Source organism: Saccopteryx leptura, chromosome 6 (assembly GCF_036850995.1).
Source record: "Saccopteryx leptura isolate mSacLep1 chromosome 6, mSacLep1_pri_phased_curated, whole genome shotgun sequence".
NCBI classification, from domain to species: Eukaryota; Metazoa; Chordata; class Mammalia; order Chiroptera; family Emballonuridae; genus Saccopteryx; species Saccopteryx leptura.
Window position 1 is genome coordinate 68,422,037 of NC_089508.1, and position 15,831 is coordinate 68,437,867.

Consider the following 15,831-nt stretch of genomic DNA (forward strand, 5'->3'; position numbering starts at 1 on the left):
GTGTGTGTGTGTGTGTTTTCCTTATGGACTAGAATATATTCTCCATCTTACTTTTTAAGATGGTAGGATATGGTGAGATCAAGACTAATGCCTAGGAAAGGTTTCCATCTTGGTGCTGAAACATCAAAATCATATTAATTTATCCTTAGGAGTGCTCATATTACAGGTGAGCAATCAGTGGCACAGTTTAATGGCACAGATTATAACTTGTGCCCTTACTCCCAAGCTCGATTTAAATGACTACATTGGTATGTAACTCAAAATAAGGGAGGAGATCTCACCAACTCCCATTGTTTCTCCTCCATTGTATGTGGATGACTTTATCTTCCTACTTTGCTGTAATCTACTTTGTACTTAAAAGTTTTCCCCCAAAATCACTTCTTTTACTGAATTTTTTATTCTTTTTTATGGTAATTCATTCATCAAGTTTAAAATCTTGAGTATGCATTCATATTTGCATTCATTTAACACCTATCTGCCACACAGTTTTCTCTACTTTGGAGATTCAGAGTGAACAAAACAGACAAATCCTTTACCTTCAGGAAGCTTACATCTAGTGGAGGTTAAGTTAAATAAATATTTCAGGTGTGATAAGAACTCTGATAGTGGAGATAGATGAGGGAGGAAAAGGAGAGGAGGGCACTTTAGTTAGGGTAGTCAGAAGACACATTTCTGATTAGAAAGCATCTGAGCAGAGTCTTAGGGAAGTCAGTGATCACACCGTGCAGAGCTTCCAGGCAGACGGAGCAAGGAGGGCAATGGTCATGAGGTGGGACTGAATTTGGCCTTTTCTAGGAACTACAAAGGAGGCCAGAATGGCTATTGTGTGTGTGTGGGGGGGGGCACTCAGAAATAACAGCTGGCTGGGGGCAAGGTCATTTAGGGTCTCATGGATCATGGTGTGGACTTTAGTTGTTCTTCTAAAGAAAGATAGGAAACTACTGGAGGTTTTTAAGCATAGAGGTGACATAATCTGATTTAGGTTTTCAGAAGACCCAGTCTAGCTACTGTGTGGAGAATAGACTGTGAAACAAGATAAAAGTAGGAAGTCTGGGTGGGAGGCTATTGTTACAGTCCACTTAAAAGATGATTGTGGGTTACCATCAAGAATGAATGGATTTTATCATTTCACAATATGTGTAAATCAGAGAGACCATCATGCTGTACACCTTAAATTTATATAATGGTACATGTCTATTTCTCAGTAAACCTGGAAGAAAGACTGGCGGTACAAGTGTTAGCAAGGATGCTTAGCTGCTGGAACTCTCATATATTACTGGTGGGAGTGTTAAATGTACAACCACTCTGGAAAACAGTTTGAGAGATTTTTATAAATTTATCTTATGACCCACTTACCTTAGGTCCCAACAGTTCCACTTTTAATTATTTACTTAGAAGAAATGAAACCATAGATTCACACAGTCTTGTAAATAAATCTTTATACAGCTTTATTTAAAATAACTCCAAACTGGCATTAACATAAATGTCAGCCTGACTAGGTGGTGGTGCAGGGGATAGAGCATTGGACTCAGATGCAGAAGACCCAGATTTGAATCCCCAAGGTTGCCAACTCGAGCGTGGTCTCACCAGCTTGATTGGAGGGTTGCTGGCTTGAGCATGGGATCATAGACATGACCCCAAGGTCGCTGGCTTGAGCAAGGGGTCATTCGCTCTGCTGCAGCCCCCTCCCCTCCATCAAGGCACATATGAGAAAGCAATCAGTGAACAACTAAGGTGCCATAGTGAAGAATTGGTGCTTCTCATCTCTTCCCCTTCCTGTCTGTCTGTTCCTCTCTGACTCTTCTTTGTCAAAAATAATAAAAAAGAATATACAGTGTGTCCATAAAGTCATGGTGCACTTTTGACTGGTCACAGGAAAGCAACAAAAGACGATAGAAATGTGAAATCTGCACCAAATAAAAGGAAAACTCTCCCAGTTTCATACCTATTCAGTGCAGTTCAACGTGGGCTCACACACAGATTTTTTAGGGCTCCTTAGGTAGTTATCCTGTATAGCCTCTACAGACTCATCACTGACTCATGGCCTACCAGAACGGGGTTTCTCCACCAAACTGCCGGTTTCCTTCAACTACTTATCCTACCGAGTAATGTTATTCCTATGTAGTGGCGCTTCGTTATAAACGTGCCGATATTCACATTGCACTTTGGTCATGAATTCGAATTTAGCAAGCCACAGAACACACTGAACTTTCCTCTGTACCGTCCACATCTCAACTGGCATGGCTGTGGGCTGCTCCGCTGTATACATGGTGTTACGTCATCATCTGCGCATGCACACATGCTGCCACATCATCCTACAGAAACTGGGAGGGTTTTCCTTTTATTTGGTGCAGATTTCACATTTCTGTCGTCTTTTGTTGCTTTCCTGTGACTGGTCAAAAGTGCACCATGACTTTACGGACACATAGTATATATATAACCTAAATGTCAGTTATCCAGCACAAGTGGGCTTAAAAAAAAAGGAATGGATAACCAAGATGTGGCATGCACATATAATGGAGCGTTATACAGCCAAAAAGAGGACTGAAGTGCTAAAACATTCTACAACCAGCATGAACCTCAAAAATATTATGCTAAGTGGAAGAAGCCAGACACAGAAGTCACATATTGTAGGGTTCCATTTATATGAAATATCCAGAGAGACAGAAAGCAGATTAGTGGTTGTCATGGGCTAGAGAGAGGGAGGGATGGAGAGTGACAGCTTAGTGGGTATGGGTCTTTCATTTGGGGTGATGAGAATGCTTTGGAATTAAATAGAGATTGTTTGCATAACAGTGTGAATGTACTAAATGACGCTCACTTATACATTTTAAAATGATTAATTTTATGTAAATTTCACCTAAATTAGGAAAAAGTTAAAGGAAGTTTAGTTTAGGGTCGTAATCCTAGGCAGAGTGAAAAGTGGTCATATTCTGAATATAATGTGGAGTTACTGATGATTGTTGGTGAATTGTGTGGGATGGGGTGTGGAAGAAGGAGGAGTTGAGATAGAATTGTCATCTATGCTGGGGAGCTAGCTGTATGGGTTGCATGGTTAGCTTCTTTCTGCCTCTCCCATATCTAGTGAGTTCTTGAATTTTTTTGACATTTCTTTGATGTATTCTTTTTATCTAATACTTGCTCTCAGTCTTTACCACCCACAGTACTAGTTCAGACCCTTATGTAGTCTTGGTCCACATTCCTCTTTCATTGATCAAAAAGACCATATCTCATCCTGTGACTAGACGATTTTGCGCAAATGCCCATAGGATGAGCTTCCAACTTCATTTCCACAATCTAGTCCTGGCCTAACTCTAGATTGTCATTGTTATTGCCCTCCCTGATGCCGGTCTGGCAAAAGTAGTTTGTTTCTTATTTACCCAAACCGTTTATCATTTATTTCTGGTGTCCTTTTCTCTTATCACGCTGAACTTCTCCTTCTTTTAAGCATGTTTTATGTCCTACATATTCAGTGAATCTTTCTTGAACACTTGCCAGAAATAATCACTCAGGCACTTTTCTTATGACTTAGTGAATACACCCTTTATTTAGTACCTAGAATTACTTTAATCCTTATTCTGTATAGCACAAAGGCTGTTTCATGGGAAGATATCCTTGTGTGCTGGAGCACTGGTGCAGTAACTAGAAGAGTTTAGAGCAGGGGTCCCCAAACTGCGGCTTGTGGGCTGCATGAGGCCCCCTGTGGCCATTTATCCAGCCTCCACTGCACTTCTGGAATGGGCACCTCTTTCATTGGTGGTCAGTGAGAGGAGCATAGTTCCCATTGAAATACTGGTCAGTTTGTTGATTTAAATTTACTTGTTCTTTATTTTAAATATTGTATTTGTTCCTGTTTTGTTTTTTTACTTTAAAACAAGATATGTGCAGTGTGCATAGGGATTTGTTCATAGTTTTTTTTATAGTGCGGCCCTCCAATGGTCTGAGGGACAGTGAATTGGCCCCCTGTGTAAAAAGTTTGGGGACCCCTGGTTTAGAGGCACTAAACTCTTTAGATGCAAGTGAGTAATTTAGTCTAAACTAAAACTTGCCAAAAGTGGAAAGAAAATAAAAGCTAAGTCATTAAGTTAGTTAATCATGGAAAATAAAAAAATTTTTTCTTTTCTTTTTATTCAGCACCTCCTGTTCCTTCTGAAGACATAGATAAACACCGGAGGAGATTTAACATGCGAATGCTGGTCCCTGGAAGGCCTGTAAAAGATGCTACCCCACCACCAGTACCTGCAGAAAGACCATCTTACAAAGAACAATTTATTCCTCCTGAACTTAGTATGTGGGATTATTTTGTTGCAAAGGTAAAGGATGTGAGGAAAACAGGTTTTAAGTGTGTCTGTTTTGTTAATTTTTGTACACACATCACATAGGAATGATGGCGCAGCTTCTAGACTGAGTCACCCTAGCTTAGACATTTTAATCTCTCAAGTCCAGAAATTGAATAGTCATTCAGGGATGATCAGATACTTGATGATGATTAGATACTTGATGTGGATGAGACAAATTAAAATCATATGGGATTTAGGTGTAAGCCAGAAATCAGTTTATTTTCAGTCATTTGTTGTTTTTTTTTGGGTTTTTTTTTTTAATTTTATTTTTCTGAAGTGCGAAGCAGGGAGGTAGAGAGATAGACTCCTGCATGCGCCTAGCCAGGACCCACCTGGCAAACCCACCAGGGGGGGATACTCTGCCCATCTGGGGTGTTGCTTTGTTGCAATCAGAGCCATTCTAGCACCTGAGGTGAGGCCATAGAGCCATCCTCAGTGCTCGGGGCCAAGTTTGCTCCATTGGAGCCTTGGCTGCGGGAGAAGAGAGAGAGAAAGGAGAGGATGAGGGGTGGAGAAGCAGATAGGTGCTTCTGTGTGCCCTGGCCGGGAATTGAACCAAGGACTTCCACATGCTGGGCCTATGCTCTACCACTGAACGAACCGGCCAGGGTCAGAAATCAGTTTATTAACATGTAGTCAACATCATCATTTTCTCATGCCTGGAATACTTGTATCTACCATCTCAGTTCCCTTTATCTGATTATCATAGTTCCCTTGGTCAGCATGGAATTAGAGCAGAAGGAGATATTTAGGGTTTTACTGTTACCAAAGTCCAGTGCTTCAATAGGGCAAAACTCAACATCAGAGTTTAAGATTACCTGATCAAGAAGGTGCCAACTGAGAAGATGGTAGCCCTAATCCTTAAATTCATCCTAAGGAAGTACAGAGTTCAGGCTTCTTTTATGTCAAGGGAAAGGAAAACAGGAGGTGCTATTTATTTAATATATAATTTAAAATCTCAAGCCCCAAACTGGATTCCTCTAATGATTAGCTTGTCTAAGGCAGAGCTGTTAGCCTGAAGGCCTTGAGAACAGAAGGCCCAAACAAGACGGAGTTCAAGAGACTGCACAGTTCACCTGTTAGACTCTCAGGACATGGTGTGGCTCTGTGACACATCTCTGTTTCTCCAGTGCAGAGGAAACATCTCTGGGGATTGGAATCCGCACAGGGACTAGATCCATTATATCCCATTTAGGATCATGTTGGGTGCGTCACTTGCTTTTCAGCACTTTCCTTTTTTGAGTTCATCACCATCCATCAAAATTTCCCTCTTTATGTGTTAGTGCTGTTGCCACCTGGCTGGGAGTGTGCAAGAGGGAATCCATCTCCTGTCATGCCTCCTCCCAGTGTTGTTAGGACAAAAGAAACCTAACTATATATATTTAAAAACACCTTTACCTTTTATTGCAGCCGTTTCTCCCTTTGTCTGATAGTGGTGTTATATATGATTCTGATGAAAGCATTCACAGTGATGAAGAAGAAGATGATGCTTTTTTTTCAGACACACAAATACAGGAGCACCAAGATCCAGACTCCTATAGGTAAATAAGGCTTTTCTTTTTTTCTTATTTTCTTTTTCTTTTGTAGAAAATCCTCATATTACTAATTTTAAGTAACATTATCATGTACTTATACAAAAACTTACTTGTGTTTTTAGCCTACGATTCTGTACCTTTGAAATAAATTTCCAGAGAGTACAGCATGTCTTTCACCTCTAGTTTCAAAGACTAGCTTACATTCAGATGCAAACACAAACATTTTTAGTGAAGGAAAAATATGTAACCTATTGTTGTGTTATTAGAACTTATATATAATTTATTGATGTGCTGTTAGATTCCCTGTGACTGGTAAATTTTTTTTTTTTTAACAGAGACAGAGAGTGAGTCAGAGAGAGGGATAGACAGGGACAGACAGACAGGAACGGAGAGATGAGAAGCATCAATCGTTAGTTTTTCGTTGCAACACCTTAGTTGTTCATTGATTGCTTTCTCATAAGTGCCTTGACCGTGGGCCTTCAGCAGACCGAGTAACCCCTTGCTCGAGCCAGCGACCGTGAGTCTAGGCTGGTGATCTTTTGCTCAAATCAGATGAGCCTGTGCTCAAGCTGGCGACCTCGGGGTCTCGAACCTGGGTCCTCGGCATCCCAGTCCAATGCTCTATCCACTGCGCCACCGCTTGGTCAGGCTGTAGTAAATTTTTTTTATCAAGTAATTTCCAGATATTTTAAGTGTAATATATTGTTGCATATCTTTTCTTCTCAAAGACTATACATGTGCCTTTGTAAAATTATAAGTTGTTAGAAAAAGCCAGCTTTTTTATGTGTGTGGGGGGGGCGATTGGTCTAAATAGTCAACAGGGATCATTACTGTGCTTTGCTCATGATTTTCTTATTCAATTAAGTATAACTTTTTTTGTCCCCCTTGAACAGCTGGGCTCTTCTGCATTTGGCAATGGTTAAGCTAATACTTCACAATATCAAGAATTTCTTTCCTATTGCTGGATTGGAATTCTCTGGTAAGTTTGGAATTTGAAAATTAATGTTAATAAATATAATAAATTACCATCATGTTTTTCTTTACAAAATTCAAATGCTCTTTACAAAAAGAGCATTTGGTGCTAAAAAAAATTTCTGCATTGGAGATTTAAGAGGTCTTGTTTATTTTAGGCTTCGGTCTATGGTTTTAAATACATAGCAAGAATTGCCGTCTTCCTAGAAGATCAAAAGATAAAGCAAAAAAGTAGAATGGAGAAGCTAGACATTTTCTCAGCTCATTTTATAGAGCTAGCTTTCTGCTTTGTTGAAAGAATTAAGAATCCAAATTAGATTAACATTAGATTAGAATTAGATTAATTAACTTTCAGATTTATTTGTATTTTCAGAAGTTTTGGGTATAAGTTCAGATTTGATAAATATATGATGATCAACATTTTTTATAGAAATAAAATGACCTATTCTATCACTTTTTAGAGTTGCCTGTAACATCACCATTAGGTATTGCTGTGATCAAAAACTTGGAGAATTGGGAACACATCCTGCAAGAGAAAATGAATCAATTTGAAGGTCCACCCCCTAACTATATCAACACATATCCAACTGACCTTTCAGTAGGAGCTGGCCCAGCTATTCTTCGAAATAAAGCAATGCTAGAACCTGAAAATACACCATTCAAGTAAGAATGCTTTTTTTTTTTTTAGTAAGAATGCTTTTTTAATGCTGATGAGAGTGTGGCTTGGTTTAATCTTTCTGGAAGACACTTTGGTGTCTACAGCCATGCCACCCTGAATGCGCCTGATCTCATCTGATCTTGGAAGCTAAGCACGGGTGGGCCTGGTTAGGACTTGGATGGAAGACAGTTTGACAAAATATGCCAGTAGCCTTCCAAACATTCATAACTTTGAACCTGTAATTCTGTTTCTAACAATATATTCTAAGGGAACATAAGAAATCTTGTTGGAAAACTTTTTCCCAGTATTACCTATAATTCAGTAGACATTTTGTATTCAGGGAAAAATCTTTATTATCTGTTATTATTTTAAAAACACTTACAGAAATTCTTTGAGGTATTGTATTTTTCGCTCCATAAGATGCACCTGACCATAGACACACCTAGGGTTTTAAGGAGGAGAATAAGAAAAAAAATAATCTGAACCAAATGGTGTGTTAAAATATTTAATAAAATACTGTTATTTTTTGCTCCATAAGATGCACGGGCATTTTCCCCTCCACTTTTGGGGGGAAAAAGTGCATCTTATGGAGCGAAAAAATACAGTAATTTACATATGCAAACAAGGTACTACTTACCTTTTGTCAGTAATTTAACAGTAAACATTGTTTTTCATTGATGTTTTGATCAATGAAATGTTCATACGGGCTGCTGTCGATAAACAGCATGCTTTCTTTCTTGAAGCAGCTGGTCATGATTAGAGTATTGCTCAGAAGATTGAAAGAACAGGGCTTTTTAGCTTGTTAGGATGTTAGAAATGATACCTGTGACTTCATTGGCGATATGCTTTAACCAACAGAACCAACCTAGAGTATGATTTAAAAAGAGAATAAGAGATTCATTTGACTCTCAACTCAATCTGTTCATTCAGGGAACCTGTAGTTAGAGACTTAATTGCTAGATTTTTTAGAAGAACTAAAAATTAAAAGTGAAATTGTAAAATTTGTTAAGTTTAATGCTGTATCTTCTCTTTTTTTAATTTTTTTATTCTTTTTTTTTTACTTTTTCTGAAGCTGGAAATGGGGAGAGACAGTCAGACAGACTCCCGCATGCGCCCAACCGGGATCCACCCGGCACGCCCACCAGGGGCGAAGCTCTGCCCACCAGGGGGGCGATGCTCTGCCCCTCCGGGCATCGCTCTGCGGTGACCAGAGCCACTCCAGCGCCTGGGGCAGAGGCCAAGGAGCCATCCCCAGCGCCCAGGCCATCTCCGCTCCGCTGCGGGAGGGGAAGAGAGAGACAGAGAGGAAGGAGGGGGGGGGTGGAGAAGCAAATGGGCGCCTCTCCTATGCGCCCTGGCCGGGAATTGAACCCGGGTCCCCCGCACGCCAGGCCGACGGTCCACTGCTGAGCCAACCGGCCAGGGCTGCTATATCTTCTTTACCATAGATAATGGAGGTTTTTCAAAATAGTACCTGCAAATATGAAACACATTTCCTATAAACTAAAAAAGCATGCTATGTTGATTGTCTTTATAGATCCCGGGATTCTTCTGCACTTCCAGTCAAACGACTTTGGCATTTCCTTGTTAAACAAGAAGTCCTTCAAGAGACATTTATTAGATATATTTTCACTAAGAAAAGAAAGCAGAGTGAGGTATTTTGAAAAAATATTTTTCTATTGTGATTTTTGTTTAGTTTTCTTTAATATTTCTAACAAATTCTGTGCTTGATTTATTTTGAAACTTACTTTTTGGTTGGAACTTACTATCTTTCATACATCATAGGTAATAGTTTACCAAACTACAATAAATTTTTTTAAGGTTAAAAACTTACAGTTTCCACTTCATAACAATGAAACAACATAGGTCCTTGATAAATCATATAAGGTCTACCGGAAAGTTCTGTCCGTTTTTGGAATAAAACAAAATACAAATTTTTCTTACTGTCAATAAACTTTATTAAATAATATAATTGCCATTATTATTAATGATTTCTTGCCAGTGTGAGGGCAATTTGTATATCCCATTTTTGAAAAATGTTTTATCTTTTGATGCGAAAAATTGAACCAGTGCTTGTTTGATATCTTCTTCATTTTTGAATTTTTGCCCTTCAAAAAATTTTGTAAGGACAAAAACAAGTGATAGTCGGTGGGTGCTAAGTCTGGGGAATATGGTGGATGCGACAGACATGCTTCTGTAGCATTTCTTCCTTGTTGAAATTCGTAAAAATTACAGTGGCGTAAATGAACTTTATCAGTAGCCATGGGTACACTATGGCTTCACACATAGACTAACGTGAATCAACTTTGTTTTAGTTAATTTGCTACGTCAGTATGTATACATTAAGTGATAAAAATAGAGAGGCACACATGCGCCAAATAAATGTGCTTATGTGTCAAAACTTGTTGTGATAGAAACGGACAGAACTTTCCGGTAGACCTTATATATACACAAGTGAAAGTTTGTACTTCCTTTATATTTGCCATTGGGCTTTTTACATGTAGTAAGTGTTGTGATTGGATGGTTTGGGGAATTTAATATATAAATGAGTATACTCTGTAATAGGATACTATGAATATCATTTAATTAAAAATAATATAGCCCTTTAAAAGTATATTATTTTAGTTTTTAGAAATGACCAGGATATACTTTAGAAGCAACAAATTCAGAATATTTTGTGTGAGAGAGTAAACTATAGAAATACCACGTTCAAAATGCAGAAAGATTGCTTTTACAAAATGAAGCAGAGATTTCTACATTGCTTAGTGATTTTTAACCTAAATACAGCGTGTCCGTAAAGTCATGGTGCACTTTTGACCGGCCACAGGAAAGCAACAAAAGATGATAGAAATGTGAAATCTGCACCAAATAAAAGGAAAACTCTCCCAGTTTCATACCTATTTAGTGCAGTTCGATGTGGGCTCACGCACAGATTTTTTAGGGCTCCTTAGGTAGCTATCCTGTATAGCCTCTACAGACTCATCACTGACTCATGGCCTACCAGAATGGGGTTTCTCCACCAAACTGCCGGTTTCCTTCAACTGCTTATCCCACCGAGTAATGTTATTCCTATGTGGTGGCGCTTCGTTATAAACGCGCTGATATTCACATTGCACTTTGGTCACGGATTTGAATTTAGCAAGCCACAGAACACACTGAACTTTCCTCTGTACCGTCCACATCTCAACTGGCATGGCCGTGGGCTGCTCCGCTGTATACATGGTGTTACGTCATCATCTGCGCATGCACACATGCTGCCACATCATCCTACAGAAACTGGGAGGGTTTTCCTTTTATTTGGTGCAGATTTCACATTTCTATCGTCTTTTGTTGCTTTCCTGTGACACCGCTTTGCACTGGTCAAAAGTGCTCCATGACTTTACGGACACATGTATAAATTAGTAATGTAATACTGTTCTGGATTTAAGAAGAATCAGTAATTTGGGAGACTGGCACTGTAGAACTTAAAATGATATCTTATTTATAAAATGAGGGGTACGTAGATCTTTTACATGAGCATTCCAGTTTATTTGGCCATTCAGTGAGATAATGGGCAGCTGGGAGAGTGTTCTCAGGGTAGAGTATCAGATGGGATTAAAGTTTTGGCAAACAAAATTTATGAGAAAAGAAAAGTGAGTTATATTTCACTTAGGAAAGTGAAAACCGAGAGGGACAGTACATGATTTCAGTTTCCCAAGGTGAATACAGAACTACTTCTCAGTTTCCCCCCATGCCTAGGGCAGCGGAACCTCCCCAACTCATTCTTTTCTCTAGTCACCCACTTACCTGGATGGTAATTGTGGTCACCCCTTGTGAACAGTCATTTATTTTCTTTGTGGATTTAAAAATTATGTAGTTAAATGAGGAATTCGGTGATTGAACTATCTAAATTATTTTGTATCTTATAAGCTTTTTTGATGACAAACAAAAAATCCCCTGATGATATTGAAATAATTGATGCAAGATTTGTTAGAGGAATCACAGAGCCAAATTTATTTCCTCTTTCATTTACTCTACTGTTGACACCATTTCCTATAGTGATGCTGAGTCCAAATGCCATAAAACAAGATACAGAAATCTAAGAAATAGATTTAAAATAAAAGATATTTGCCTGACCTGTGGTGGCGCAGTGGTTAAAGTGTCAACCTGGAATGCTGAGGTTGCTAGTTCAAAACCCTGGGCTTGCCCAGTCAAGGCTTGAGAAGCAACTACTATGAGTTGATGCTGCCTGTTTCCACCCCCCCCCCCTCTCTCTCTCCTCTCTCTCAAATTGATAAAAATCTTTAAAAAAATAACAAAAAATTCTTGTTTAAATAGAGCTCTCTTACTCACAGAAAGCCAGTTCATTGAAGGATTTTCTGTTATTCAGAATACTGTGAGAATCCAGGTGATTAGATTGTTAGGGCCCTCAGACTCTTGTCTTACCCTTCAGGTTCTGATCTCTCCTCTCAGCTTCCCTCTTCCTTAACTAAGGCTCTCCCTCTTCCTGCCCTTTTGCTCCCTTTCTTTACCCAGGGGTCTCAAACTCAACTCAGCATGTGGGCCGCAGAGCAAGATCACAGCCCTTCGGCAAATACAAGTAGGCCCCTAGGCTTACTTAATTTTATCCAAAATATTTTGAACTTCGTGGATTAGTCTGCGGGCCGCACAAAATTGTTTGGCGGGCCGCAAGTTTGAGACCCCTGCTTTACGCCGTCAGTCTCTGTGCTCTTGGGATCAGCAGCCAAGCTTGTGTTCTCTGCTGTGTTTCTACTAGCCTAGGGTCTCAGGAACAGGGAGGTAGGACAGAGATAAATAGGCCATTTCTTAAAATACTCTGTAAGCATTGGTTGGCTCTAAGGAAGGGAAGTACATGCTGGGGAGTTTGGATAGAAGAAGAATTATCATGTACCCTTTTGTACCTTTTGAATTTTAAATTGTTGAATTGGTTCTTGTCCAGTGCTGTTAAATAGAACTTTTTGTGACAATGGAAATTTATATCTGTTCTTTACAATAGAGTAGTCATCAGCCACATGTGGTTATTGAGCAGTTGAAATGTGGCTAGTGTGACTGAAGGACTGAATTTTTTTATTTCAATATATATTTAAGTAGCCACATATAGTTGGTGGCCACTGTATTGAATAGTATAGATCTACTGAAAAGTTGTTTTCATTAGGGAAAAAAATGTTAAATCCATTAAGACAAAATATAAACTGGTCATTAAGTTCAGAAATGTGCAACATTATTAAATCTACCCATCTACTAAGAGAATTTTATATTTTTAAATTATTAAATATGACTTTGATAATAAATTTGGTAAATTCAATGAATTAATTTATAAAATTGGCAAACTAATCATAAAAGTGCTAATGTATTGGCTAATTAAAAAAATGACTTTAAAAGAACATTCTTCTGAGAAATGCTGAAATTCTAGATGTGTTCTTCTGAAAGTTTAACCCATTGACTATATTAAAGAAGTCTGTTTCATAAAACAGGTTTTTGTGAAATCGATAAATGTGGCAAATGCAGGTCCTCGATGACAGGCAAGCAGGCTGTTTGGCAGTTTGGCCGCAGCCCATGGCTAGCGCTGAAGGCATGGCCAGAGTATTTGCCCCTCGTGGCTTTCAGTAAAATAGCCACTTCAAGAGGCATTAGAAGGAATGTATTGATCTGATCAAACCTTCAGAGGTTTCCACAGCGGAGCAGAAATATTACTTCTGATTGTAGCCATGCCTGAACCAGGAGCAAGTTATTGGTGTGATTTTTTTCCCCATTACTCATTTTATCAAACATTTACTTCTAACAAGGAAAAAAATCATATGATTATGTAAATGGTTGATGTGAATTCTAATTTCTGTCTCTTCATATACTCCTGTAAGAGTGAATAATTATCAGTGTGTTCAATGTGTGTTTAGAAATAAGTAGTTTTAATTTGTAGTTGAAAAAAACCCTTTAGAGCAGTGTCCCCAACCCCCGGGCTGCGGACTGGTACTGGTCCACAGAGAAAGAATAAATAACTTACATTATTTCCGTTTTATTTATATTTAAGTCTGAACGATGTTTTATTTTTAAAAAAGACCTGTAACAGATGTAATTCCCCTGTTATATCTGTCTAAGACTCACTCTTGACACTTGTCTCAGTCACGTGATACATTTATCCGTCCCACCGTAAAGGCCGGTCCGTGAAAATATTTTCTGACATTAAACCGGTCTGTGGCCCAAAAAAGGTTGGGCACCACTGCTTTAGAGGATAGGAATCTATTATAGAATGCATCTGCTTATACAAGTTTTATTTTTAAAGATTGCAGTTTAAGTTAAAACTTTGTTATATAACTGATAGACAAATAACTGAATTTTATTCTAAAATAGCCTTTATATATATAATAGTCACATTAATTTTGCCTGGTTTGCTTTGTGTTGTGTTTATCTGATGACATCACATTTTACTCAGTTTAATTTCTTGCATGATATTTTGCTTTTCAAAGAAAAGCTTGCAAACTCATTTCTACCATCTTAAAGTGATGGAGTGGCCATTTCAATTTGAAAATTTTCATTCTCTTTATAACTTTGTTTCATGCATGTGTTTTGTGTTTGTGACGGTGTGGTGTTACTTAGTCTGTAGAAGAACATGTGGAGCAGGTCAAACAAAACTACGTAGCAGAAGATTGCCACATCAAGGTAGTATTCCACGCTCTTGTATTTAGCTTATTCTTTCAAGTTCAGGGGGCTAATGCCTCATCTTATTACTAACCATGACTTGTCCAACTGGCTGACTAGTCAGGATACTCATTGCTCCCACATGTTAGGAGACTCTGCACTGCATCTGGCCTGCTCTTCCTGCCATTCTTTCTTGCTTCCTGTTCCATCTCCACTTCAGCCACTTTTTCCAATCTGATCTTAAACATGATTATTTCTCTTTTTTTCCTCTTTGATTCTGCCTCTTTCCTTCCCATAACCTTTGACCCTAAGCCCTGCACCTTTCTCCCATCAATCTCCTTCATTCCTTTCTGTTTTCCTTTCACCTTCTCCTTATTCCCATCTCATCACCCTTCTTTAAAAATATTTAATTTCTTTTATGACTTCTTTGTCTTCCTATATATTTTTCTTCCACTCTTGCATCTTATGTATGCACATTCTCACAATAGCATCTTTGCACTCTTTTGGAAAAGGTAAGAGGGACGCATTACTGTCATAAATACTAGTGAGAACTATGCTGGCTTTTATGACAGTATCCTATAATCAGAATGAAAATATTTATACTTGGGGTGATTACTGGGCATTAGAGAATTAAACCTAATTCCAAAGCTAATTTTCAACACACTAAAATTACTGGTACCTTTTTACTTGCTGCTGCTGCTGCATTTCTTCTTACTTACACTTCTTGTAAGGCTGGAGGGGTGCAGATCTCTGCATGGCGCTGTGCTGCAAGACTGAAATTGTTACAATGTCTTTTAGGTTGAAGCTGATCTGGGCTATCCAGGTGGGAAGGCAAAAGTCATTCATAAGGAATCAGATATGATTATGGCATTTTCCATTAACAAGGTAAAAGCTTTAGTCATTATAAAGAATGTCCTTCTTTCTTAGTGAAATTGCTTAAATTATTGACTCTGCCTTTACTTTACAGGCAAACCATAATGAAATTGTTTTGGCTTCTACACATGATGTACAAGAACTCGATGTTACTTCTCTACTGGCCTGTCAGTCATACATGTGGATTGGAGAAGAATATGACAGAGAATCCAAAAGGTTTGATTGTTTTATGTAGTCAGTTTTCAATGTGGTTTTCTTCAAAGGGTTAAATTGGTTATATACATTGAATTATCTTCAGAAGTATATTTGTATCTTCCTTCATTTGGGTAGGAAACAAACATAATTGATTTAACTGCAAATAAAAGGCAGTGCTTACATCAGGGAGCAAATTAGTCACACTTATCCCATTAGACCCTGAACTATTCATAGTGTTTGAGTCATAATAATCCCCAACACCGAAGTCCAGTGCTGACAGTTGCCACTTTGACATTTAACCCCAAAGAAATGTCAGGAATAACACAATATTCAGTAAATTCAACTAATCTGGATAATTAAAACAAAAAGCAGTATACACAAATGTATTCTTTAGACTGATTGATGAATCACATTTACTGAGTAAATTCCAGTATTTCTTCTTAGCTCCTTAAGCATACCCTTTTTACAGGTAAAAATGTAGGCAACCTAACTTTTCAGTAAAGCTGTGGACACTGCACTGTGTTCTGCATCTTGCAGCTTCTCCTCCACATTTGCCTTCCCTCTTGCTTTTCTCCAGACTCTTGAAAATTTTATATGCTTAGAAATGGTGCCATGAGAACTT

General features: G+C 38.5%; 1 protein-coding gene across 3 annotated transcripts in view; it reads left to right on the plus strand.

Moving 5' to 3' along the window:
* The window catches only part of DMXL2 (Dmx like 2), a 203,306-nt gene that overhangs the window by 177,534 nt on the left and 9,941 nt on the right, over positions 1 to 15,831 (plus strand). Inside the window, exons 29-36 of one of the 3 annotated variants that reach the window (XM_066341820.1) lie at positions 4,135 to 4,313; positions 5,751 to 5,881; positions 6,769 to 6,854; positions 7,309 to 7,510; positions 9,043 to 9,160; positions 14,100 to 14,162; positions 14,940 to 15,026; positions 15,109 to 15,230. In XM_066341820.1, the coding sequence (XP_066197917.1) occupies positions 4,135 to 4,313; positions 5,751 to 5,881; positions 6,769 to 6,854; positions 7,309 to 7,510; positions 9,043 to 9,160; positions 14,100 to 14,162; positions 14,940 to 15,026; positions 15,109 to 15,230 (988 nt within the window). Of the gene's footprint in view, positions 1 to 4,134; positions 4,314 to 5,750; positions 5,882 to 6,768; positions 6,855 to 7,308; positions 7,511 to 9,042; positions 9,355 to 14,099; positions 14,163 to 14,939; positions 15,027 to 15,108; positions 15,231 to 15,831 lie in introns of those variants that run through there. The other 2 variants (XM_066341821.1, XM_066341822.1) reach the window with 2 other exon arrangements.